At 48.3% G+C, this 26,686-nt stretch overlaps 1 protein-coding gene across 1 annotated transcript in view; it reads right to left on the bottom strand.

Annotated features, from left to right (window-relative positions):
• KIRREL3 (kin of IRRE like 3 (Drosophila)) overlaps positions 1–26,686 on the bottom strand; it is a 147,275-nt gene that overhangs the window by 99,676 nt on the left and 20,913 nt on the right. The window contains exons 3-4 of the mRNA XM_009273008.1: positions 2,043–2,192; positions 94–243 (exon numbers count right to left, since the gene is read on the bottom strand). Coding sequence (XP_009271283.1) covers positions 94–243; positions 2,043–2,192 — 300 coding nt within the window. The remainder of the gene's footprint in view (positions 1–93; positions 244–2,042; positions 2,193–26,686) is intronic.

Genomic DNA, 26,686 nt, shown 5'->3' with positions numbered 1-26,686 from the left:
TTTTTAAAAAAATCACTCAGTTTGCCCGCGAGGTCAAAAAAAAAAAAAAAAAAAGGCAAATAACCTCCAACGCGATGAGGAGACGGGACTTACCGAGAACAGTCAGCCGGGCAGGTCTGGATCGGATGGCTGCTTGAATGGCCTGACATTCGTAGACGGCGTCATCTTGGAGATCAGCTCTCAGGATTTTCAAGTGATGCTCTCCGGACAGATGGTCTCCTACGACCAGATAGCGCGGATAACCTGCAGAACGCGAAGCACGAGTCAGGAGGCAGCTGGACTGACGAGCCCAGGGCTGAAGAGTATACAGCAGGGGTCCAGAGCCCCAGCCGCCCCACAGCAGATGCCCAGGAGCCAGGCAGCTTCTTCCCCTCCTTAGCAGCCAGCCCAAAAAGAGAGAAAGAGGTTTTCCAAATTCGGGAAAGAGACTGCAGGTTTTGCCCTAAGAATTCAAAGAAGTACCGATGAAGGAGCATTAACTGAAATCCCTAAGAAAAACGGATGAGCCCTTCCACCAGGAAACCCACCACCTCCAGCTCCTCTGAGACCTGTCGTGGGATTTCCTTAACTCCTTAAGTCAGCTGTGCGCGTGCTTGTGATGAAACCCTGGAATACTTCTACTATTAGGTCTGCGTAAAGGTTGGGCAGGGGTCTGTGGGGGTATCGACAGCCCTGATCAGCCTGCCCTGCGTTTTGAGACATCTGGAGCACCATGGAAGGAAGGCTGCCATCACCCCATCCTTCCCTGCGCTGGTGATTAATGCACTGTGCAACGCAGGCAGCCTGGCACAGTCTTGTGTTTTTGTTGTTTTGCAAGCTATCAACAGCAGGATTTGCTCTCCTGAACCGCAAGAAATACAAATGATGGGTTTGTTTGTATTTAGCTAATTAGATGACTGGCTGAGCTGGTATCATGCGAGCTCTGGCAGTTCCTCTTGCTTAAAGCAGCCCCAGCTCCATTAATTGTGGAAGTCATTCACATAAGCTACATACTCCAGCGGAGCTGTTGTTACCCATTCATGTTGCAAGGTCTTATATGGAAAGCTCAGCTCTCTAATATATGTAAAAGTTGTGGCACAGAGCTTTGAAAAACAGCTGAAGAGGGGACTGCTCACTCAAACGAGTCTGAGAAATGAGTAATTATATGTATTAAAAAATAGAGGAAAAGAAAGAGCAGGCATCGCACTTCAGAGAAGAGCGGGGTCCCTGGAGACCAAGAAACACAAATCCTCCCCTGTTTTCTGAATGCTGCTGCTTGACTCGGAGAGAAACCCTCCCAGGTCTTCTGTGCTCTGCAGAAGTTGAGCACTAGCAACGTCACACGTGTACAGCCTCTGCTGTGCTCGGGGGGACGAGGCTGCAGCTCCTGGAAGGGCTCAGTGCCTTCCCAGGTTCCTGGCTCTCAAGTGAACACTCTCCCTTAGTCCTGTGAAATACTTCACTAAAAAATTAGTATTTTCCAGCAAAATATATAGAGTAAACTGTGTAACTTCTCCACTATTGTTCCAGAGTCTTCGCCAGTTGCAATAAACCCTCAATCAACAATGCACGCGTGGGATTAAGTAGCAAGAAGTCTGGAGAATTTTATTACCAAACTATAATTTGCCAAAAGTACAGCTTCAGGAAGCCACAAGTACTTGTGGGCTCCGCTGGATTGCAATAAACACATTTATCCAAAACAAACAGAGACTTTCTTTTTTTTTTTTTTTTGAGAATGTCAAAACAGGCACTTTCAACATTTACAAAACATTTCAGCCTGCATTTTGGAAACATGACATTTGTTTCCAAAAGTCAACCGAAACCAAGGCAAGGCTTTCCAAAGGGTCAGGTCACACCTGCGGGAAACCAACTGTTTTGTTTCAAGGTGGAGTGAAAAAAGGTTTTGTTTATTCCGAGTTTCAATCCTTACGTTTGAGCTGGCTGGAAGGTTTTGTAGTTGAAATGAAAACACTCGTTATTCTCAAAATAAATGTCGTGGCTGCACCTGCACCGTTGGGGAGCTCCCATTTTCCTTGTTTAGGTAGGGTAGTATCACAACTTACTTGAGAGATCCCGTCCGACTCCAAGAGCGAGCCCGTCTTTAATCCACAGCACAATGCCATTATACTCAGGGATGGCACACAGCAGCGTCACGGGCTGCCCAGCGATCACGACCTGGTCCTGGGGCTGCTGCGTGAAGGAGGATGCTTGACCTGGAGAGGGGAACAAGAGAGAAAGAGGAGGCTGTCAGCTCTCGGGCGGTTTTCTGCGCAATGCAGTGCCTTGGGATGCAACAGCCCGAGATGCTTCTGCCACAGCACAAACCTGAGGCTGAATTCTGCAGCTCTTAATTATGTGATTACTTATTGCCCCCTCACACACTCAGACAAAAGTTTGCAACGTCTTCCTCCCTGGGGAAAAAAAAAAAAATGATACAGCAAAGAGGTGCCAGGCATTTCCTCTCACTGTTTTATTCCAAATTGTGGCGCTAGTGTTTTAGCAGTCACGATCAACAGACAGAAAAGCAGCAGGCTTTCAGGAAGCAGTAATATTTTGTATTACACCTAATACAAGAGGACGCTGGTCCTCTGCTTCTGAGTCTCGCTCCCACCTCACGTGCTCTCTGAAATCAGGATGCACAGTTAAGAACCTGCTACAAAACACGCAGGAAAACAGCTGACCGCTGCTGTTCTCTCTTCTCCCAGAGCGTAACCTACTTGTATTTGCTGGGAGCTTCACACACACCTGGGGATGAAAGGAAGCAAGTGTCCTGGTTCAGCACTGCCTTTTGCCAAAGCTTCATCGTCAAACTCACAAACCATCCAACCCTAATGGACCAAACTCTTAAGCATGACACCTACCACCTTGGTTGACACAGGTGGACCAAATGTGGTGGTTTATCGTCTCTCCCCTCACCCTTCCCCACCCTGAATGCTGCAAGAACAATTCAAAGCCCTCGGGTCATCTCCTGCCATAGTGAGATGTCGCACACCTCAGCTGCGAGGTCAAACTTCTCATTTTCAACAGAAAGCACTCTGATGCAGTATAACCTCTTTCACATCAGGGTTTGCTGAGCACTGGCATTATGTTTTATTTTCACTCTTTGAAATACATCATCATTCCTTGACTTTGCCACGATCGAAAAACATTCAACGTGTTAATTCCTTCCGGCTTTTTCTTTCCGAAATGAGCGGTGCTCTGGTTTTCAGTCAGGCAAAGTGGGTATCTGGGATGCCCGTACAGCACATCCCTGTGGTTCAACGGAGGTGGGGGCACACGGCAGCACAGTGCCAGACCACTCCCTTCTCTCGGATCTGAGCTTGTAAAGAAAATAGTAGAAGCAAGAACAAACGCTGACAAAGCACCCCCAAACCAAATAGACCTCTGGGCTATCTTAGAGAGAGGGCTCGTTGTGCTACAAGCTAGCACGCGTACGTAGCACCACAGTCTAATGCTGGAAGGTCCTAAATGTAAAGCCATTTCAGGCTGATCCGCTGATATCTGGACACCTTGTGAGCACGGTCCTTTGTGCTAGTTATTTGTAGAGCATCTGAGTAGCATTACTGCTTTGCCAGCACTTAAAGTCTCGCTCTCGCTCTGGATATAGGAGAGATCTGACAAAGGGAGAAGTTGGGAGAAAGGCAGAACAACTGGATTGCGACTCGCTGTATTAGCTGAGGGGTTTTAAAGATCAGGAGCCTCGCTGTGTGTGAATTATCGCCTTGCAACAGGCACAGAATTAAAAGCCCACACCCCTCAGCTGAATGTCAGTTCAATATACAGAATCATACCGGGCTGAAGAAAAAGTTTCTCTTTAAAATCAATTTGTTAAACCAGGACAGTCTCCATGTGAACCACCCTAAATCAATTCAATCCTAATTTACATTAACTCAATTTAATCATTGACTGATGATTAATCCTAAACCAAGGTTAAGTGTGACAAGTTCTCGCAACTAAACTTGTTTCCAAATGAGTTGCTGGGCTTTGCCTACAAGGCAAAGCTACAAAGCTTGATGATTTTCTAACTCATGCAGTTAAACCAATGTAAGACCCCATGTGAACGCTTGTATTTCAATTTAATTTAGTGTAGCTTAACTTAAGTTTGCTCTGAGCCAGCTAAAAATGCACAGGGAAGAGCAGAGCCATCCTTTCTGGATTTCTACTGGTTTACATACATCAGGTTAAAAAGCCCTGCTGAAATTTTTGCAAACCTCTCTGCAGTGTCCAGGCGCACCTCGAGCGCCATATTCCTGGGTATTTCAGAGGTCCTGGCTCTCCCAGCACCCACATATTTGCAAGGAAATCTGATTTTCATCGCAGGTGCTCCAGAAGGCCACGGTGGTGGCTCTCGGTGCGGTGCTGCATGCACAACAGGACGGGTTTATTCCAGAGGAGACTCCAGCTCTTTCTGCTGGGAGAGACGCGCTGGAAGTCACAGCGGTCTCCAATACCAGCAGAAACCCTTGCTATGCTGAATTAAGATTTCTAAATCTGGTTTCAAAGGGAATATTAATCAGCTCTGTATTTTACTCAGACTCATAAAAGACAAGCACTACTAGGGAAAAGTGGGGATGAGAGAGAAAATTAGGAAAGGAAGCAGGGAAAAAAAAGTGAGCATTTTGCTTTGTTGTTGTTGTTTTGGGGTTTGGGGTTTTTTTAATGTGTATTTTCCACCCGCTAACTATGTTTTCACAGCTCACTCCGTAATCTTGACAATTCTCAAGGCAAGCCGGGCAAGCGGGGACAGCGCTGGAACGCAGCAATAACCCAAAAAGATTGTTTTATCGGCGAGAATTATCAGGTTGTCAGCTGGGAGCTGCAAGAGTCATAATGAGAAAGCAGAAGCACAAAGCGGTGTCTATGCCCTCTGAAAATGTCCATTAAGCAGAGGCTTCATTTGGTAATTGCTGTTGGAAGTGAAGCCCTTTTTAGGGTGGTTGGGTTTTTTTTCTTTTTTTGTTTCTTGATTTGTTTTAGAGAGCAGCTGATGGTCATGGAAAAATCAGAGTAGAAACATGGCATATGTATCCTGTCTTTTCCTTCCCTCTGTTTGCTCAGTGTGAAAAATTGTCACTTGAAACCATTTTTTTTTTTTTGTCCAAGGCTCCACCTCAGCTACAAACAGCTCAGACTCAGTCACAGGAGAGGAGAGACGGGGGGGTAAGGAACTTAAGAGCATTACCTGGCCCAGTCCCTGCTCCACGGCAGGATCATCTCTCCCTAAATCACAGATAAAAAAAGCAGCCAAAAATAAGAAGTACTGAAGGCAGAGCTCAACTAGCTTTCAAATCAGCTTAAAGCCCGATTACTGGGTTTAACTGGGTTTGGAAGATCAGAGGCCCGTCCACTTTACAGCGTTCAGCTGTCTTATGTCTTAATGACAAAGGAACAAGTAATTTGCAGAAAAGTTGTAAGGGAGATAAGATACTTGACAGAAAATAACTGAAAATGGGGAGAGGCTGATTTACAAATGCAGGTGGAGCGGTTTCAGCTACAAGAAAATGGGCTGAAACAGGTCAATTGGGTACTTTTCCCATGAACATTTACAACGCTATTACAAAATGGTGCTTTGGTTTCAAAGCAGGGTGGTTTGACTCCAAGACAAAATAAAACAAGCGCTTCCATGATCACACAAGATGCTGTCGGTCAACCAGAAGTTTCCCCATTATCTCCCCTTCCACTAAATAGGGTATTAGCCAAAAAAAATCTGGTTTTAACTATAACCTGGCTTCCCAAATCCTTGCAGAGATTGGAGTTCAGACCACATGAGCCCAGCCAAGAGTACCCACACCAGCCATCAGCCATCTACCATCTCCCTCTCACCTTCCTGCCGCACGAAGGGAACCCAGGTTCTGGTTTTGGGAAGCGCTCCCCTGCCCTGTGGCAGCAATCGCAAACAGCGGGGAGATGCAGCAACGTGTACAAGTCCCGTCCCCCCCCCGCACCCAAGTGTAGTCCCCTTTTAGTTCCACACCCCGTTTTTCCTCTTTTCAAGGGTAAAGACTTGGCATACTTTCAAAGACAGAAATAACCCAGCTGACGCTCGGCTTGCTGCAAGCGTCACTGGGAGCCGCTCGGCACCGACTGGCCCCCCCTGCCCCCCCCCCCAGGAGCATCCGCACGAGCTTCTTTTGCTATTCATCCAGCAGAGGAGACGCACCAAGCAGAAGCAAATATTAGGACTCTGAATTCATTGTTGATTTTTTTTTTTTTTTTAAAAAAAAGCAAACAGGTATGTAAATGAGATGCTAACCATGCCTCTTGGCCACGTTCCAGCGCGATGGCAAAGTCCTATCTGCACTCTCAAGCTGCCCTTCTGCTCAATGCAGGTTGTCAGCCGCAGGTTGACCTGCTATTATAAATGGGGGCTTTGGTGCCAGAGAAGGCACGAGAGGCTCTTGATCTCAGAGCCTCATCTTCTCCTGGTTGCTGGCTTTGCTTCGCTCCCTGAGGAGCTATTTACACTGCCAGACGACTGCGTGACCTGTTTTCTGGCCCCTGTGATCTCCTGTCTTCCTGGAGGAAACCTCTCTAAAACAAAAGCGGGGGGCATTTCTCACAGCTATTGAAATCCTAAACGGCAAGAACAAAATGGAGGAATAAAGGACCCACCGTGAACAGTGAACAGGCAATAATGCTAACCCTGCTTTCAGAAAATCACAGGCAGGATCCTTATGAAGTCACAAGCATGTCATAAAAGCTTAAGAAAAAAAAAAGAGAAAAAAGGAGATAACCACTTTAGAACTCTTTACATTTCCTTAATGGATTTTGCACCTGTGGCTCCTGTTTTTCTGTGTTTCTCTGTAATGTTGCCTTGTTCTTTCAAACAAAGGCTGAGCCTCTGCTATGTTTGTGACTTCCAAGGGAAATCACACCACCAGCACCGTAGCATTCCTTTTCAGAGAAGTCCCAACACCCATGCATGGTGAGAAGGACCAAAAAAATCCCATTTTACAACCCAGAAAACTGAGGGAGGCGCCTACACGATTACATTGCCAAGGTCATGCAGGGTGTCCGCAATACAGCAGGACCTCGAAGCTCCTTCCATCACCAAAGCCTGAATCGGCGACCGGCTTTCTAAGCTCTCTGAAGACTGAAATCTGTTTGCACGAGTCCTTGTCTGAATTATTTCAGCTTGCAGCCTGCTGCGTGAAAACCAGCCTGCCTGCAGACAACTTGCTGCAAGAAGAGAAGAGGCAACCGGGAACAGCAGATAGTTAAATTTTCATTACCCAAGAGAAGTGAGTATTGTAGTAAGAAGCCAGGGACTTAGAGAGGGAACAATGACTCATTAGAAATGGAGACACCGTGGCTCCTTTTATGTAAGTGGAGCTTTGAATTTCCATTGTGTTCTGAAAAGAATTAGTCCTTTATGTCGAGGAGAGAATAGAAGTGGCGAAGGAGGACTATGAAGCTCCTCGTAAAAATATTACTGTTCAGAAATGAAAGGCCCAGTGATTAAGAGCGGTGGGACGTTCTCCTTGTCCCTCAATGTGGAGAGCTAATCCTTCCATTGACTCGGAGCCGGCATGACATGTGGTAGGAGGATGGATCAAGGGGATGCTGCGTGATAACCTAAACCTACACACTGTCCTAGAAGGGTCCCTCTTCAGACCAAGCAGATCGCACCACCAAGCGCCCTGATGTAAAGTCACGGCATTTCAGCCCAGCTCAGGGTTGGCTTCTCATTACGTGACGCCTGGAGATGGAGCCATCTCTTGACCATGGAGAGGACTGGGAAGGGAGAGTAGACATGGCTGCATGCCCACGCTTTCCCGACAGACAAGGGCTTGTCTCCGCACCACCCCGCGCAGCTTCTGCTATCGATCCCGTGACAAATGGGCTGGTTCTCAGCGCTCATTCAAATGGGTCCTCTTCTCTGAGCCAAGGACAAGGAGCTCCCTGCATAAGGCCCATGGCACTTGAAAACACACGCCCACATTGATTTTTAGATGACTAGGAAAAGCAAGCAGACAAAAGCGTTACATTATTTACAAAGCTCTCTGGAATGGTCAGTCATGGGGAAGCACAGTGCAAACAGGGAGAGGAGGGAAGAGCTGTGCAGGCGGCACAGCCGCTCGTTACCTGCCCGCCTCCCAGTTACCTCCCTGGTGAGAGATGCCACCTAGCCCAGCCTCCAGGCCACGCGCAAGCTCTGCCTGAGCACAGCACCCACGGAGCAGAGAGGAAAGGGACAGCCAAGCGTCCCCAGGGGCACAGCAAGGATTTCCCCAGACAAGGACAAAGGCAAGCTTTTCTTGCACCTTCAGAGGAGCGAAAAAACCTGTGGCTCCCCAGACAGGAGCAGATGAATCGCACCAGCGATGCTGTCCAGAGCAAGGAGACGTGGAGCAGCACCCCCAAGGGAGGCTTCACTTGTTGGTGATGGCCAGAGCCACGTCTTGCACTTCCTTTCAGCCTCACAGAAAAAAAAAAAAAGAAAGGTAGTTTGAGTTCGTCCCTTGCATAAGCTTTCCATTATTTTATTTTACTTCCTTGGGGGGAAAAAAAGTCTGTTTGAACAAAAATGTCAGTTTGGCCTTTTTTAGTTCGACTACGTAAGTCCGGCTCACGTGGCTTCTGTACGCTTGATGCTGCTGAATTATTCAATTTGAAACAAAAAAAGCACAACACCCTTCAGTCAAGGAATCAGCTGTATGGAAAGACAAGTGGCAGCCTACTTCTCACTGACCAGCTCGCTGTGTGTGACCTGGCGTCGGATGCGTCCCCTGTCCTCGTGCAAAGCAGGAAGCTGAGCTCGTACTTTGCTCATCCACAAACATCGAGGGAGACAGGACCCTTTTCCCCCTTGAAGCATCCCAACAAGCAAAGTCTGGCAGTCCCCATCGACTCCAGCCAGCTGTGCAGCTACAGAAGGGAAGAAGTGGACTACATTTAGGTGAAACCAAAGCCAAAATGATCCTGGGTGCAGGGACCACCCCAAGACAAGCAGCGCCAACAGCCAGAGCCGAGTTTAAGCTCGGCCTTTGCATAACCCTTTGCCTCCCAGCCACGCACCAGCTCCAAGCAAGCCTGCGTGCACGCCTGAGCTCACCCCACAGTGATGTCAGATATTTTCCTAATGCTGCTTAGAGAAGAAACATCAGCATCCCACTGTGTCCACTAAGTAGCTTCAAACAGGAGACAAATTTTGAATAAGATATTAGACCTTTTAGGAATCTTTTTGTTTATTAGTCACACAGGCAAGAGATCTGAACTATCGAGTATTCCACTTGCTTTGATACCCACATGAAATCCCAGCACCGCTTTCAAAGTCACTGCGAGTAGTTTGATCAGCCATGCAGAAAGGGCTTAAATGTCATCGTCTGCTCTGTTATTAGCTACCAATTGGGAAAGGTGTAAGAGTATACTTACTGTGGGATATTTATTAGCAACCTCCTCCCAGCACCAGCTTCGAGAATTACCTCTTGTGAGATTAAATGCCTCTTCTCGGTAGCTGCACTGATAGAAAACAAACTAATGTACTGCATCACAGAATCAAAAATAAGCTGTCCCCAAACAGCAGCGTTCAAGTGACCTTACGGACTGATTGCACTAAATATTCAGACTCAACGGATGGCTTCTGGCCGTTCTGCTTTAACAACCTCGCGCGTACCTGCTGCCCAGATAAAGCCGGGCTCGTAGGAAGCAGCGTTATCTTCTATTAGACAAGCTGACAGAGCCAGAAAAAAAAAAAACAACCAGATGAGCTTTGGGGCACACAGGACTTTTCCTGGGTTGGAGATAGAAGCAGCAAACTGAATTAGGTGGCGTTTTGCCACAGGGGCCAGCACATGAGGGTTTGCCCCTGTGGCAGAGAAGCAGGCGAGGCTTCGCAGGGGGGAGCAGCACATTGGAAGGGTCAGCAGAAGGCAAAGCTGGTTGCGTTACTAAAGCTAATGGCAGACGGAAGAGGTGTGTGTGCTTCCCCGCACGCTGGGCAAGGGCCAGAGCCTCGTCCCAAAGCCTGGGCTGCTGCAGTCACCCCACGATTGGGCTCCGAGCCTCCTGCCAAGGCTGCTTGGGGTATGGAGACGATGCCTGTTCTTGCTAGAAAGGTAGGGCAATAGCGCCACAAGCTATTTCAAAGGCACTGGAAACCCTGGGCACAGCGCTGATCGGCATCCCTCGCTTGAGACAGGAGATGCCTTGCTCTTGTGAGCAGAGGGGAAGAGATTTCCTCGCATTGATCTACCTGGAGGCCCCAGCTCCCACTGAAAATTGCCAATGACTCTAAGAAATATTTTGTTATTAGCGCTCCTGAGGAACCTGTTGCAGAATAATAAATTACCATTTGCTCTCTGTCAAGGCATAGATGTCCTGACACAGCTCCGCAGTGGCCAGACTGACGGGCTCGCGAGGGAGCCGAGAGAAGAAGAGGGGACGCTTTGGTAACTCCAGCCAAGCCAGCTTTCTCCGTGGCAACTACAGATGCTTTTCCGATGCTAACTATTTGTAGCTGACAAACAGCACTCGGCGGGTCCTCAGCTGCAGAAGTCTTGCACAGACACTCCTGGGACCTAAAACCACCCACTTTAATCTACAAAGGAGGAAAGAGAACTTTTCCTGCTAAAATAACAGCTGATGCTCAAACTGGTGGGCAGCAATCTCCCGGATAAAATCCTTACGGATTTTATCCCTTGTGACCTTTTGAAATCTCAGGTGATCCCCCACAGCCCTGGATTATTTTCAATCCAGGTGCATCCCCTTAGCCCACCCTTTGTTCCCGAATCAGGGCTGCTCTTCTGAAATATAGTCCTATAAATCTCAGCTCGTCTTTGAGTTAGAGGGCACACAGGACACTCGTCCGTAGGAAAACGAGAAGGATGAATAATCCATTTCACAAACAATTTGGAGATTTTAAAGTCTGGCTCTGCTCCCAGGAAGAGTAGCAACTGGGAGTTGTGCAGTCTACAGGGTGGAAAATTAGACCAAAGAGCTCGCCCTGGGTCGCACCATGTTTCACTTCCATCCCCGTTTTTCAAAAATCTGTTATCGCACGCTTTGGGTCACAGAGAGAAATCAAAATGAAGATTCATTTCAGAACAGAAAATGCAAATATTTAATACTAAAACTACTGAAAAATTCTGCTCCTGTCTTCCACCTTCTAGCCAAACTCCCAGTGAAAACCCCATTGCAAAACAAGCTTTTAATTTTGTCCCCCTTACCTTCCACTACTTTAAACATGGTTCTGCCAAAGCTTATCAGAAAATAACCCAAACTTTAATCTATATATATACACCCACATACACTCAAATTTATTTTGAGAAGGAAGTAATCTCACCACGGGTTGGAGAGGCATTATGCTCACCGTACAGATTTGGGAATTCATGCAAAGAGTGGTCAGCCAAGTTTCTCTACAGGGCTTTGTTTCCATCTTTGCAGGTGCTTGAACTGCCACCACGCAAGATGCCCTCCAACAGACACCTTCCCCGAATCAAAACCGCCTGGGTGGGGTACCAAACCACACGTATCGAGGCAGGAAAATGCGAGAACAAGTCTTACTATTGCCCTGAAACGTTGAGAGGCCCCTGTCTGCACAAAACATCGACCGTGTTGCTTCTAGGGGGACTGCCAGCCAGATTAGCTATGTGATATTACAGATGCACCGAGACCGTGCCGAGGCTGAGTACTCACTCCAGCTCCCTGCTGTTTAGCTGAGCTGAGAAGCAGGGTGAGATCGCTTCAGGTTGTGTTGCGTGAATTAGCAAGTCTGAAGATGAAGTGGAATGAGAATTAGCAGGTTTCTGCTGTAATTATTGTTTGTTTGGATTTTTCCAAGCGGAATGATTGTAAATATGTGCACTTTTTTTTTTTACATGCAAGATTCACATTTAGAGTTAAAACAAATTATTCTGAAGAACAGCCTAAAGTTAAGCATATGCAATACACAAAAAAAAAAGTGGCAGGGAAAAGACAGGAGGAGGTAAAAGATACTAAGATGAACAGACAGGGAGCAGATCATCGGTTGAGCAGGAAATGTTTTATGCACTCACCCATCCTCATTACCTGAGGAAGGCGCTTAAAAACTCATGTACTTTTCTATCCATGCATGAAGACCTAATAAAAGCTCCCCTCCCCTGAAAGCCATTGCTGCTACAGTATCCATAGACCCAGGGAAACGCCTAGAAAGTGCATTTATCCATTGCTCAGCCATCACCGAAGAGGCCAGTGACCTGCACCAACGCCTACAACAATCGGGTCCTGCTTTTTGACTGGGATTTACCATATAAAGCCAAGAGCCACGAAAAACATGAGGAAACGTGAATTCAGTCAGTATTTATATCCCTGCAACTGCTTTATCTGCCCACGTGCACCCTTGGGAGAAGCCACGGGGAATGGGCTGTGCCTTACCGCTGCTAACAGACCCACCGACTTCTCGGCTTTATTGCTGGAGGAGAAGGGACTGCATCAGAAGGGGACTCAAATGTATTTAAACACAAGACTTCGCCATTTGTTTTGTTACTAGCTCCTTCTCAATGGTCCCCACTGCAGAGTCAATGGCTTGCTTGAGCAAAACCCCAGACCAAGAAAAGATTAGCGCATTCCAGCCTGCTGAGTTAATTAGCAGGTAATGAGAGATGCTCATCAATAAACCCAGCTGTTTCTGAACCCCCTCCTGGGTTGAGTCTCCATGCCTGCAGGACAGAGGAAGCTTTCCATCCTGTGACAAGCTCCACGTGGCTCACTTAGGAGATGATGTGCCACCCCGGAGCAGAAAAAACCCCGGCCCTGTGCAGGGAGGCAAAGCTTTGTGAAAGTTCACACAACCAGCACAGCAACAAACCCCCTTTTCATTCAGGTTTTTTGGGGGGGAGCTGGGGGAGAGGCTTTTCCATCTGGTTTGCTGGTAGAGGATTCCTTCCCCAGGGTTAAGAGGCAGCGTAGAGCTGGGAGTCAAAAATGAAAGGAACTTTATTATAATATTACACCCTCTTACAGTGGAAGTCTCTCTCCAAGGATTCCCCCCCTCTTGGAACCTTGTGAGTCCACAGCTGGGGATAGAAACCTCCACGGGGGAAAAAAAATAAAAATGCCTCTTTTACAGTTTCAACCACAGCAAACCTCAAATGCAGGTCCCTTTTCAGGCTAAAATCTTGAGGAATGGGGATAAGAAAGCCCCGAAACTAGTAAGAGCTGCCCATTTAGCCAGTACCACCGCTGTTTCTGACTTGAGGAAAGGCTTCCTGCCTTCAGCGAGGCAGGAACGTAACCTGTTTAAGGCTTTAGAGAGAGACACATAACCATCATCATAATTTTTAAGAAGCAATGTGCAACACAGTGCCTTACAGACTCCTATAAATTACTCGGCACCCGGCTGCCAGCTCAGCCTAAGCTCAATATTGCCTGCAGTAATTATTTGGATCAAATGCAGTTTATCTGCTTCATATTTGTGTTTCTGTGCTCTCTGGTAACTTATAAATGTCATTGCAGTGTTTATTTGTTATAATGAAACTTAATGACGTTTGAAACCAATGGCTGTGGTTGTGGGCTGCAGGTTTGAAGTAATCTCTTCATCTCAGGAGCAGGAGGCCCAAAGATAACATTAAATTACCCTATAGGAAAGGAAGATGTATGCAGACAGATATTCAGGCCTGTGTATTATTCATTGGAGAGATGACTAGTAATGAGCCGCAGCGCCTAAGGCTACGGGCTCAAAGCATTGTCACCCAGCGAAGGCAAATGTTCCTGTCCAAGGGGAACTAGTTGTCAAGCCATAAGCCCAAATGCATCTCAATCTGTTTTATTAAACCTTCTAAGGCATGCTGGGGCAGCTCGGTGCAAGATGCCCGTGTGAAACGGCTGGTAGGGGAGAAACGAGGTGGGGCTACTGTAAAACAAAGCAGAGCTGGGTAGCAGAGAGAGAAACCGGCTTTGTGAGGCATCAAGAGGAGATGGGGAGTACAGAGTGGCAGCAGGGTGGCTTGGCAGCGGTGGTACCCCATCTCAGCCAAATGTCTGATGCTGAAGGCCATTCTCCTTCCACGCAAGGCCCAGCATAAACTTTTCTTGCCTTTGCTTCAGGCACTGCTCCTTGTCCTCCCTTCTTCTGAATAATTTCCTCCCTTGGTTTCTATTGCTGTGTGTATTTATAGACTCCGGTCGTGTCTCCCCTTGAGCCTCCTCCAGACTATATAAATTTACCACCTCCAGTCTCTCCTCTTACAACCTGCTCTCTAATCCCTGGGCCATTCCTGCCACCACAGTTAGCATTCTCCCCGGCTTTGCTCCACGCTCCCTGGGCTGCAGGGACCAGCACCACACACAACGCTCCGGTGCCAGTCACATCACAGCCCGCACGGAGCTGCGCAATTACTAATGCCTTATTACCTCGGGATCTGCTGAAGGAAAATGCCCGTGGCAACAGCCAGGAACATCTTTTCCTAAGCTCCCTCTCCTCACTGTCAGGAGTGCGGCAGTACCCAGGACAGCCAGCACCAAAAGCAGCTTTAACTCTTGCAGCACAACCCAGCTTTAGCGCCTCTGGTTTTCAGTTGCTTCCCTTAACGTGGGCGCTGTAGGGCCGGGCTGATGCTTCCACACCTCCTGGCCATCAGAGGCTCAGTACACACTACTGCATTCCTCAGGAGTAAAGATCACTAGTCCCTTCCCCACTAGGGCAGTGAGACTTTAAGTAGTCTCCAGGAAACTGGACCCCAGTTGTCAGTTCAGTGAAGTTTGGCTTTTTGTCTCCACCTGCTTCTCCTGCACAAGGTCAGATAGGTCTGGAAATGCCCTGTGCTGCAGCCATCTGTCCGCAGCAACACAGCTTCTTCCTTTTGCTCCGAACCTAAGCAAAGCAGAGAGAGATTCCTCCTGCGTTGCCATGAACCTCTCCTGCCACCCAAGGCTGTTGTACCAACCCACTCCAAATCCCCGAACAACCCTGGGAACGCCAATGTCTAGAGTTCCAGTCATTTCACGTGACTTCAGGAAAAAGATTGTTTCCACCAAAATATTCTGAGGAACACCAGATGGAGTACATCTGTCACTCGGCCATCTCTGTACCCTACCGCCAACTAAGGTCCCAGCCCTGCCACAAGAGGCTCTCCAGGACAGTCCCCCCGGGGACGTGCAGCACAGGGAGGTAATTCCTAGAGAGGTCAAACACTACAAGCAAGCACCTGTCAATGCATTATTCACCGACCAACAGGAAAGGAAAAAAGAGCCTGGGTAACTTATTTGTTTAACCTCATCTGACCATCTGGATTAAAACCAGGAGCTATTATTGGCAGATGTGTTACCTGATGACAACTGACAAGAGAAATTAATCTTCATTACTTGCAATCCTTATGCAACCAGCCCCAGAGAATCTCCTGCAAGGATCTCGCCACGAGAGCTCATCTGAGACCCCTTCTCCGAGCTCCCTATGAGCAGACAGGACCTCTGTGCGACAGCCTGCATTTCCAGCTGGGAGCACTGCGGATTAATGCACCTGCACACAGCTTCTCGCAGCACCCAGAGCCTTGGCAGAAGCCTCCCGTCCACAAACCAACTGGATCTAACCTTGCTCAAAACCTCTGTGACATCGATTAATGATAAGGAGAGGACTGTGCACGGCTACCTGCAACGACCTTGCCTGCAAACCCTCGAAAAGGGGAGTTAATTCTGGAATAATGCTGTGGCTCGGCGAGGAGGGGTTGCGGGCCCTGCCGTCTCCCAAGCAGCTATCGAAACAAACAAGTTGACAAATGAGGCTGCCTCTTAATGAAGCTGAAGCCAAAGTCAATACTCGGCCTTTCTATCAGGGCACAGATCAAAGATGGTCTCAAGGGCAAACGACCTTGGCGGGGGTGGGACAGCTGTCACTCGGAGGAGGGAAGGGATGGCACAAAAAATGAAAAGGAGCAGCCTTGGAAGCAGATTGAGACAAGGGCAACTTGCAGAAGAAGAAAGGAAAAAGATTTAAAAGAGGAGAAATGCAGAAGGCTGGAGGGAAGCCTTTCTTCCAGGCCTGATGTACTCTTTCAGCAATTAAATCTGGTTATTAAGATCCCAATCTTTCCATCCTCTGCTATCACTGCTGCACATCTAGAGCAATATCCTTCTGACAAAACCATATTTCAGGTATCTTTTCTGCAGAGGCTTTCCTTCTCCTCCCCACCCCAGCTAACAAAAGATTGAAATGGGGAAGGATCAAGGTTCCCCCATCTATTTTCAAGTACTTGGGGGGCTTTAAATTTCACCTTCAAGTTAGGTACACTTGGGGTGATTTTCTGCTGTAGCAAAGACAGGGAGGAAGGGAGAGAAAGGAGGAAAACACTCAGGTAGGAACAGCACAATAGATAGAGAGATATCGTCCACAAAAAACAAATCAGCTCCCCCACTATCAACAGACATTTGTAGATAGAACCATTCGTTCGTGCAAGGGACAGTTCTCACCAGACAGCTTAGTCCTACTGCACCCTTGTCTCCATTAAAGTCCACCGCACGCTCCGAGCCACCACTTCATGACTGCCCCTTCCCAAACAGGGTGGCCTTCCAGCAGGGGATGGCAGAGATAGGAGCTCTTCTGAGGACAGCGCACACAAGGACTCGCCTGGGACAGCCCACGTCTCATCCCAGCCTCGCAGCTGGCTGGCTGTGGACAACCCCCTGCTCGAGTCGGCTTAGGATGCAGGCTCCTGGGGTAGGGATTGCTTCCCTCCCCATTTGGACAGCACCTAGCACAACATGGACTTCATCCTCTGCTTAAGACTTCTGCTGCCACATGAGCAAACACCCTCGTATCTCCCTGCCCCACCATCTCCAGAAACCTCCACCGGCAACTCAGCTCCCCCTGCTTCTCTTTGAAAACACCTCGATCGAATGCTGGTCTAAGCTGATGGCAACAAAGACCTGGCATACTTATCTCCAGGTCAACCTAAATATTTCATTTAGCTTCTAAAGAAGTCAATTCCTTTCTCTCTTTCTTCCTTCCTTCATTTTAAATCTCGAAATGCATACCGTCTCTCATGAATATTGATGAGGATCATTAGTCACTGAACATTTCACTTCCCTTCCCTCCCCCCCCCCCGTCTATATAAAACCTTCATCTTTGTTAAAGGGAAAAAAACCCCATCTCAAGTTATATCTCTGGATGTGTTTTAAGATTAACCCCATTAATACATTTATAGATTGAGTAAATACCTATGGGAGCAAATACTGGGCATAAAAGGATATGTATATACAGGCCCCGAGATTGCTGCTGCACTGGAGGTAGTTGTTAAGGTTTGTGGTTTAAGTTCACTGCTTTGTGAAGGGTCACAGTAGCAGCCCTGGGTACTAAATAACTGTCACGTTGGCTGCCCGGCCAAGGGGAATTTCACTCACACTCCCCCTCACACATGCTCCCTATCTATCCTTCAGGTTTTTGACCATGCCTGTTCCTTCTGTCTTCATCAGCCTCAACCTGAAGGCTGCTAATGGACTTCAGGTTTATTTAGTGAATACAGATGGCAGGGTTTGGCCAGATACAGCAAATAGCTTGGGAAGAAAAAGAACAGGACTTGCAGCATTCAACTTGATACTTTACAACAATATTTCACTACTTCCTTACGATAAGAATGGATTTTGAGAAGGGTTTAAAAAACAAAACTTTACAACAATATTTCACTACTTCCTTACAATAAGAATGGATTTTTAGAAGGGTTTAAAAAAAAAAACCCCAAAAACAAAACCCAAAAGCCAGCCCAAACAAAGCAAGATACTTTGCTGGGTGTTTTGCAGTACCTTTCAGTCGAATCCAACAAAGTCCCACGTCATTGAGAAATGGGAACAAGTTCATTGTGCTGGCCTTCCGATTTGTCATTATAGCTGTGAAATACAGCTGTCTTGCACCGCTCCCGTAAGAAAGGAGCTTCATCTTACAGGTCGGGACTGCAGAGCAGAGATGACGTTATGTGACCTAATGATACACAGGGAAACCAGTGGGGAACAGAGCTTCAAAACTATTTAAGCCTTTTCATAGCATACCAAAGCCACAGGCTTTGTAACACCAGAAGGGTTTCATCTTCACAACAATCTTACTCAGCTCCCACCCCACGGCATGGCTTTAGTTGGAAGTACTCTAGCCACGGCAAGTTTCTGCTCACAATTGCACAGTGGATTTACTTCTGCTGGCTTGAGAGCCATTTTAATGGCAAGCCTGGCTGTTCATCAATACAGGTATGTCTCAGAGCGGGACTTAAAAGGCTGCAGCAGTTTTAATTGATACTCTAAGCGACGGTAACTTGGTACTGCTTCATTGCTCCAGTCTGTGAAGCTCCAACCCCGGCTATGCCTGCAGAAAGCGTGCACGTGTGTCTGCCTCCAGAAGAGGGAGGTTAGAGATCTGGACCAGGCAGGAATGGACCATGTGTTTCCTTGCAGCAGTGGGTAGGCCTGCAGTGCTTCGTAGAAAGCAGCACTGCATTGCAGTGCCTGCACCCCAGGAGGACTCCCAAAAATGACAGAAGAGATGCTCTTTCTCCAGCCTTGGGGAGGGATTTACTATCAACCCTCCTGCCCCCTTTCCTGAATCAAAGTCCGGATCATTTTCTTGTAAGCAGGGGCTTCCAGGTACTTTGAGAAGCTGGAAGCTTCTGCACAACCATGCTATTGTGTCCACGCCAGGAGGATTTATGGCATCATCAGAACCTGACTTGATGGCACAGCCAGACCTGCGTGTGCAGGTTCTGGTCTGGTGGACACCATATCAACAGCGCGACCTGTATAGCTAATGAAAAACTGCCTGTCAGCAACCTCTCTGGCAGGGTCCCCCGTGGACACCGAGGGAGGAAAGCTAAATAACAGACCCCCGGGCTGCAGCAACAGCTCTGCAGAGAGGGGAAAGTTATCACCAGATACATGTGCTCGAAGGTAAACTCTGAGGGTAGCCTGGAGGCAGCCCAGAGATGAGAAAGCCAGTCACCATCTTCAGAGAGAAGCCTTGCATCTCCTTTAATTCATGCTCCCCCTGCCTCCTGATAGGCTTTAAGAATAAACCACCCCAAACCCAACAAAGACAGTAACAGCCAGCCAGGGTAAGGTGAAGTACATAACTTTCTCTCTGCCCTTTTTCAGGTGCATTTTACAGGACAAGTTTTTCCCCAAGCGTTCCTTAGGTGCACATCCCATTCCAAATGCCATTAAGGACTTAGAGGGGAGTGCAAGGGCAATGGAATTCAAGTAGCCACGATATTCTAAATCCCCCCTAGTTATTGATCCATGCTTATTAATGCCTAAGATTCCTGAAGCATTGTTAGCAGGCCCTCCAGCCCCTGCAAAGGGACGGTACACAGATTCCACATGATCCCAGGTTCCCCCATGCACACCTGCCAGCTGAACAGCAAGAGAAGCAGCTCCTGAATTATCTTATGCCAGTACCTGGGGAGCAAGGAAGTACTGTATTCATTTATTTAAGACCACACAGCAATAGCTTTCCACAGGGGGACCACTACTCAAATCAATAGATAAAAATTATACCCTTAAACCATTAACTGCTACAACACCACCGTTACCATAAAACTCGCAAGCTTTGTATCAGATTTATAACCAGTAGAGTTGCTCAGCTGCACTGCAACTGCTGTAGACAACTGGAGCATCACGGATGAAGCCCTGCTCCCCCTCTCCAAAGTGGCAGAGAGCAGCAGTAAGACAGGGAGGTGTTTCCTATCCTGCCTGAAGGGAGCGGTGCAGAGCACATGGGATCCTTCCCTTGGCAGCATCCTTGTAAATGTGCATGATGGATTTCACCAGCAAGGACTCGGCTCACAGCAGCGTACGCTTCTCCAGCGAGGTTCTGCATTCTACCCAGTTTTCCAGCTGACCCAACCCAGGCAAAGTCTCCCCTTGACACTAGACAAAAAACCAGCTTGTTTGCTGATTTTTCCTCAGGTTTCACTTACATCCCTGACTTGTTTAGCTAACAGACACACAAAGCATCACAGAAATATCAATGAGACCTCTGCTGATAACAATGCATCTCTAACAACTTCTCTGGAGCTTGCTCCATCCACTCGCCTCTTCCTTCTCAAATGCCTTTGTCAGATAAAGAAAAAAAAAGGCTCAATGCAGCTTATTACGGGAGATGCCTTCCCTAATCGATTGTGATCGTGTCTTCACAGGGAGACACGAGTGACAACGCTTGGGGTAAGGCGAGCTTCCCTGTCACAGAGCTGCCAAGCCCCGGAGGGGGCAGCACCTTTACTGGCGATGACAGCAGAGTTAGCAATGCAAAGTTTGCACTGCATCCCGTGGGGAGCTTTGGAGATCAGCTAACAATGGACCCACCGCTACAGTGGATCCCAGTGGATTTTGTGCCAGGGACCCTGTAGCTTTTAGCAAAGCTTTGCAGGGAACCCCATTCCCAGGCCACAGACTGATGCTAATGAGTTCTGCTGGTTGCCCAAGCCTCAGAGGGCAAAGCGTAAGAAGATGCTGGGATGCTCAAGATGCTGCTCAAGTTTTTTAGGGGCTGTTAAGTTCCACTGTGTGCAAAAGCAGGCTGAGCAGAGCCAACGTTGCTTGAGCTAAAGCAAGTAACATGTTAGAGGTCTGGTCCCAAAGGACAGACCCTTTCCACCGCCGGGCCAGAGAACTGAGTGAAGTTTGAGCTTCTCCAGCAGTGCAGCCTGCCCCCAGCAGCACAGAGGCTCTTGGCATCTGGTAGAGGAGGAAAGGTCACTTTTTACAGGGATAAGAAGGGCTGGCTCCGATTTATCCTTGAGACTGAAGAAGAATCACGCTCAGCCTGTGCTGAAGTCACTTGCAAGATCCAGATTAAGCGTCCTCGTAAATCCAAGCAATTCTGAGGCAGCAACTGCCTTGCTGGGCTGCTAATGGGTGGCACAAATACGTCACTGCATCTCAGTGCCACGCTCTAATAGGATGTTTTCCTGGCAGGAAGCATTCACTGAACCTGCTTTGAACTACGGCAGGCAGCAGAAGGGGCGTTCAAGCAGAGAGACATTTGGAGCAGAGGCACAGCCAGCTTCTCTGAACAAGCCATTTTTCCCCAAAACAGCAGGCACTCCATCCCAGAGTCCCAGCTGGTTTCTCCCCAGGCAGTAAGACGGGGCCTGACAGAGAGGAGCCTTGAATCAGACTGTTGTAGAAAGGGTGCTCGGCCTTTGGGAGGGAAAGGCACAGACTCCTTCTGTTCTCCACTGAAGAAGCAGGAGGGCACGGTGGGATGGCCGGAGCCGGGTGGGTGCAGATCTATCTACAGCCCAAAGAGCAGCGATGCATCCAGCCTCTGTGCCTACCAGGATATCCAGGGCTTCAGTGTTCAGGACATGTTTTAAAGCCAAAACCCAGTTTTGGGTTCAAATCCATCTCCTTTCCTCCTCTGCTCTCTGTCCTTCTTGGTATTGGATTTTAACCATCTCGGCATTGCTGCCGCAGCACCCCAGCACCTGCTAACCTAAATGGTCCCTCCCGCAGCAGAGAGCTGCTGCAAAAGTTCCTACAGCCTTCGTTCTTGCAAGAGCTGCAGATTCCCTTTGAGAAGCTATTAAGAAGCAGTCGAGTAGAGCAACCTTTCATTGACAAGTCACTCAGCCCTTTAAACGATCTCCAAATAGTGTTTTCTTTTTATTGCTTTCTGCAGTTTAACAGCCTTGATTTCAAGTTACTTTGGCTTATGATAAACTCCAGATCTATAACGCTTCTATTCTCTCCCTCTTTGGTCTCTCTCGCCCACTTCTTCTTTATGTTTTTATTAAAAAAAGATCCAGGAAAACAGATAGCAGATTAAAAGGGAAACAAATTGAAATGGGTCAAATGTATCTTGCTTAGATGACAGCCACCCCATTAGATACTTTTAAACAGGACAAATAATCTGTTCAGAAGCACAAGTGGGCTTTTACATTTATTCTAAATTACAAACCAAATGATTGCAGCCTCAAATGGAAGCACTGGCTAATTGCACTAATATCTCACTAATTCCAGCACCAAGAAATGGGGGAAAAACTAACGATTTTCACCATTTTACCAATTATTCAATTTAGACCAAGGTACATTATGCAAACCCTGGGTTGAGCTTCCTCTCCATTTTGTGATCTATGACAAGGACTGGAATTCCAATTATTAATAATGGAGGAGCTATAATTATTCTAAGGATGGGTACGAGATAATTATAAGCCATAAAACCAGCTTTCATATGCATACACAATTCTCTCCCCACGTCTCGCAGAACCGAAATCTATCTGCAGACTAGAGATACGCCGACACCGAAGACAAAAAAAACACCCCATCCAGAGCTACAGTGCTCGCAGTTCACGAGCACAAAGCCACAGCTGATAACACAAGCCAGAAACAGGCAGCTGCCCAGTTCCGCCAGGCAGGCAGGGGCCGATCCGAATCATCCCTACTAGTTGCAGCCTGTGAGGGCTGCATGGATGCACGAGCCATCACAAGGAGAGCAGGCTGGTGGCTCTCCTTCAGTTCAGGCCGCCATCGTCATTGCCCCTCTGGGCCAACCCTGATCTGTGTCCCACGTTTGAGGTACCCGGATGAATCGTCTACGTTTGAGGTACGTGGATGGTCCCCCTTTTGGGACCTCCATCTTCCCCCAACAAGAGACACTGGAGCTTTGCATTAGTCCCCGCGCCTTTAAATAAGATCCCAAACCTTCTGAACAAGAGAGTCAAGGTCAGATTTGCAGCTCAGACTGCAAAACTTTCAAGTTCTTGCCATCTATACTCCCAAAACTGAAGGTTTGTCTTATGCTGACCAACAGCCCCACAGCATCCCCGTGGCCTTTAGAGAAAAATCTCCTGCCTTGGATTCGGACAGCCCTTATCTGAGCCGATTTCTACAGTCATTACCCAGCAAACATGATTTGCTAAGCAACACCCTCTCCCAATTAAACACAGAGCAGCACTCGTTGCTATGTGGAGCTGCAGCTCTGCAGTAACGGCTGCTGGTATTGCAGTGCTTTGTATAGTGAATGGAGACACCTTGAATGCAGAAAGCTACAGAGACCAGGTTCTGCTTCCAGCCACGATGCAAATGGAGGGCGGCTGCTGCCAGAGATAACTCCATCACAAGCCCCTCTCCTGGCACACCAGTCAGCATCTGCATCTACAGCAGCCGATACCGAGGAGACTGCCTGCAGATTAAGGTACAGATTTTAGCCTCGTGCCTGTTCCTAACCGATGGCGTGGATGCGAGCAAAGCAGAGAGCAGGGCTATAAGCCAAGCAGGAAGCTGAAGAGGGGGAGTTTGTCCTTCCTTGAGCACAGATCATTAACCATTAGCTGGTCCAGGAGGAGGATGCCACACCAAGTCCTTCTTCTGTCCCTTTTCCCAGCCACGCCTGCCTTCACCACCCAACCTCGGACACGAGGATGAAGCCCACCCTCCCCCTCCACGCAGTGACAAAGCCGAGCACTGGGTCCATCCCACAGAGATGCCACCTGCCCACTGCACGCGAGGACATGAGAGCCAGCGAAGTGGCTGGAAAGGGAGGTGAGAGGAGGGAAGGCAGATGCCCTACCCCGCTACCCTGTGCGTGGGGAGATGGTTGTAGGCACCTTCCAGCAGCCAACGGCTGGCGGGAACAGGTGGTGAAGGAGAAGGCTGACACCTCTCAGCATTTAATCGTTCCCGTCAGTAGCTTTATGAATGGCAGCCAAAAAGTGCCATAATTGCTGCAGTGACGCTTGCTAATGACTCGAGTTAGATCTGGCAAGAAGTCAAAGGCAGGAGAGAAGAAGAAAAATAGCAGGAGCGGGACTGACATCTGAATACCTGCCTTTGACCGCCACAGAGGAGAGTGGGGCAAGCCCAACTTGGGACCTGCAGCTATGGACAGGCAGGGACCAAGCACGATAGGTGGGCAGGGAGAGATTTTACAGCACACCCCTTGCCTTCCCTTGGGAAGGGAAGAGAGCTGAAAGTGAAGGTGAAGAGGGAATAGAAAAACAAGCCCCAGTTTTCAGGTTAGTTCAAGATCCTTGTTCTCGGGGGACTAAGGTGACCCACCTCACAGATACCACCTTTCTACTCCAAAATAACCTTGAGCCAGGGCAGCACAAGCCCTGGGGAAAGCAGGGTAACTCGGATCACTGCTGGTCTCAGCATCACCTCCATTGCATGGCACGTGCCTTGGGACATCCAGTCCACAAGCTGTGGCTCCCACTGAGCCGCTGCCATGGCCGGGGGAGAGTTGTTCCCGAAGAGGAATCCAGCACCTCATGAGCAAACAGCACACTCCTCCTGATTATGTATCTGTTTCTGAATGTTAACAAACAGTCAGCAGCATCTGATTGAGTGGGTTATTAGCAGAATGAAGACAGATGGTGGAGGATTAACTCCGAAGCGTCTTTATTGCAAGGCCGTCATTACAGACAGCTCTACCTCTCTTCTCCCTCTGTCTACAACTGTCACCAGCTTAATTTCACCCTACAACTCACAGCCGCGCACCAGACAGCGATCCCAGCACGCAGACGAGGCAATCGTCAATCACAGCAAAGGGATAAGTGTATAACAGCCACACCGGAGCACCAGCTGGACACCCCCAAATTGTGCCCAAATCCAGCACCTTTCCTCATGTGGGCTTCACAGTGGCAACAGAGCAAGAGGCAATCGCACCCAATGCGGCACAGCAGTGCCAGCTGCAGGGCGAGTGCCCAAATCATTTTTGCCCTGCACATCCCCAGTGGTGCCGGCAGCAGCCCAGGCTGCTCTGGTGCCTTACAGCTGGGAGAGACACCAACACCTCACCCAGACCTGTTTTTTCACGACACAGGTTGATATGAGGAACTGATATGCGTTAACTAACACCAACAGAGGCAAGTTCTCGGACACTTATTTTGGCTTCTCGCCTTGGAGGACAGCTCAGCCAGAAGAGCCTGCATCTGCAATCAGTTGTGTTAATGGACATCCATCACTTGCCAGCTGGTAAACAAACAACATAATGCTACCAAAGACCCTCGCTGGGCAGGGCCGCAGAGCATCTGTAAGCCACAACATTTATTTTACCCTGCTGGGAGAGGTTGCCACACTGGTCTGCCAAGTGCCCAGCCTGGATCTTCTCTGTGGGGATAGCCAAGAGAAGCGCTTCCCACCAACAAGCGATTCCTCCACGCTAACAAGGCCTCTGTCTAAGGCCTCTTGTGCTTCTCTACCTACAAGCACATTTTGTAGATGTCTCCATTAAGTGACAGCAAGGTTCTAAGGATCCCTGTAATTACCCATTTCCACTACGATGGAGACCCCGCACCTCATAATTATCCGATTGCCCCACTGCCTACCTCTGCTTTCAGTTCCTTCAGCTACCCTGTAATTATTAATAGGGCTATTCATTAGCACCATCATGCAATAAAAAGAGGAAAAGCTCTCACTTGGCAAAAATGTAAGAGAAGCTGTCTCTCCCCTTATCCCTGCAAGGTAACTGGCCCAAAGAGTCTGGCCCAGGTACTTTGGGCAGGAAATACTTTCGCTGTACCTCTGTAGATGACCAGACATCTGAAACCCCCCTTGGCTCACATCAGACCTCAGCCCACACCATACAGCGTGGATCTGCACTGAAATCCACCAAAATCCCAGGAGGTGTGAGGCCTGCAATTGTCATCCAGAACCACCTCTAGTGAAAACACAAGTCCTAGGCGGTCTTTATAGCCATGGAAATCCCCCGACTTTATTTTTGGCAGATTGTACCTTTAAACGTAACGGTCCTGGAGCCTGCGGGGGCCAGAAACTCCCTGGCTGCACAGTGCCAGGCAGACACACTTTGTTCCCATTCCCACACAAAGGCTTTACTTTTGGCCTTTCATGTTTCTTTGTTCTCTCCACACAAAGCCACATTCAGCCTGAAAAGGGGGGCTCACTTCGTAGGTGGATGGATGCGGGCTTTGAATCCATCAGGGGACAGGAGCCTTTGTGAATAATCCCAAGGGATCGGCAGGATGCCCAGGTGTGCCCACAGTCCTGCTGGCTCTCAGAAACCCTGTGAGCATCCCCCCAGGGTGCTCCTGCCCATCTGAGCACAGCCACAGGCAGCCTCTCCAGGAGGCTTGAGGGACAGGAAGGTATTGAGAGAGAGCTTGCACCTTCTTAAAGCACTCAGACCAGACTCTGCCATCCATTCTCCCAAGGGGCAGCCCCTTCCTGTTAAAGACATACTCTAATCAATGTTTAAAAAGCATGTGGTAACAAACAAGCATGAGGTGAAGTATTATGAAGTACTTTCCCCATGTTATCGGCTCAGTATCAGGGCTCCTGGGAAACTGAAGGAACCTTTTATCTTCTAACTGATATTTGAGCCATAAACCTGCCTCCAGCAGAGTTTTACCCCATGAAAGCTAACGCACCTTTTACTCTCATGAAGACAAGGCTTCCTGCAAGGGTAGACACCCCCATGGCTAACTGCTGGGCAATACACCATCCCACGCGAGCTAAAGGAAGTGCAGTGGGGCAAGCGATTACACCCTCTGTCCAAATCATTTCCAATCACAGCCCCAAAAAAGGATTAAATCCGTGTTTGGATCAAGTTCGCAGTCCCCAGAGTAACCTCACAGCAGCCAAACTCTCCTTGACACACCCTCAAGACCCTCCCATTTTGCAGGGCTCTGGGACCTTTAATCCTTCTCTGATCCAGCGCTAATCAGAGATGGTGCTGCACCAGGGTTTGCTCCAGAAAAAGAAGCCAAGCAACGAAGCTACCAGAAGCAAGGACGCCAATTCTTCCGAGCGTAAATAGTTTTTGTTTAGTTATTATGCTTCATAATTATTTATGATA

This window comes from Aptenodytes forsteri, unplaced genomic scaffold (assembly GCF_000699145.1).
Source record: "Aptenodytes forsteri isolate BGI_AS27 unplaced genomic scaffold, ASM69914v1 Scaffold126, whole genome shotgun sequence".
NCBI classification, from domain to species: Eukaryota; Metazoa; Chordata; class Aves; order Sphenisciformes; family Spheniscidae; genus Aptenodytes; species Aptenodytes forsteri.
Note: the sequence above shows the minus strand (reverse complement) of the source record. Positions and strands in the feature narration are given on the sequence as shown.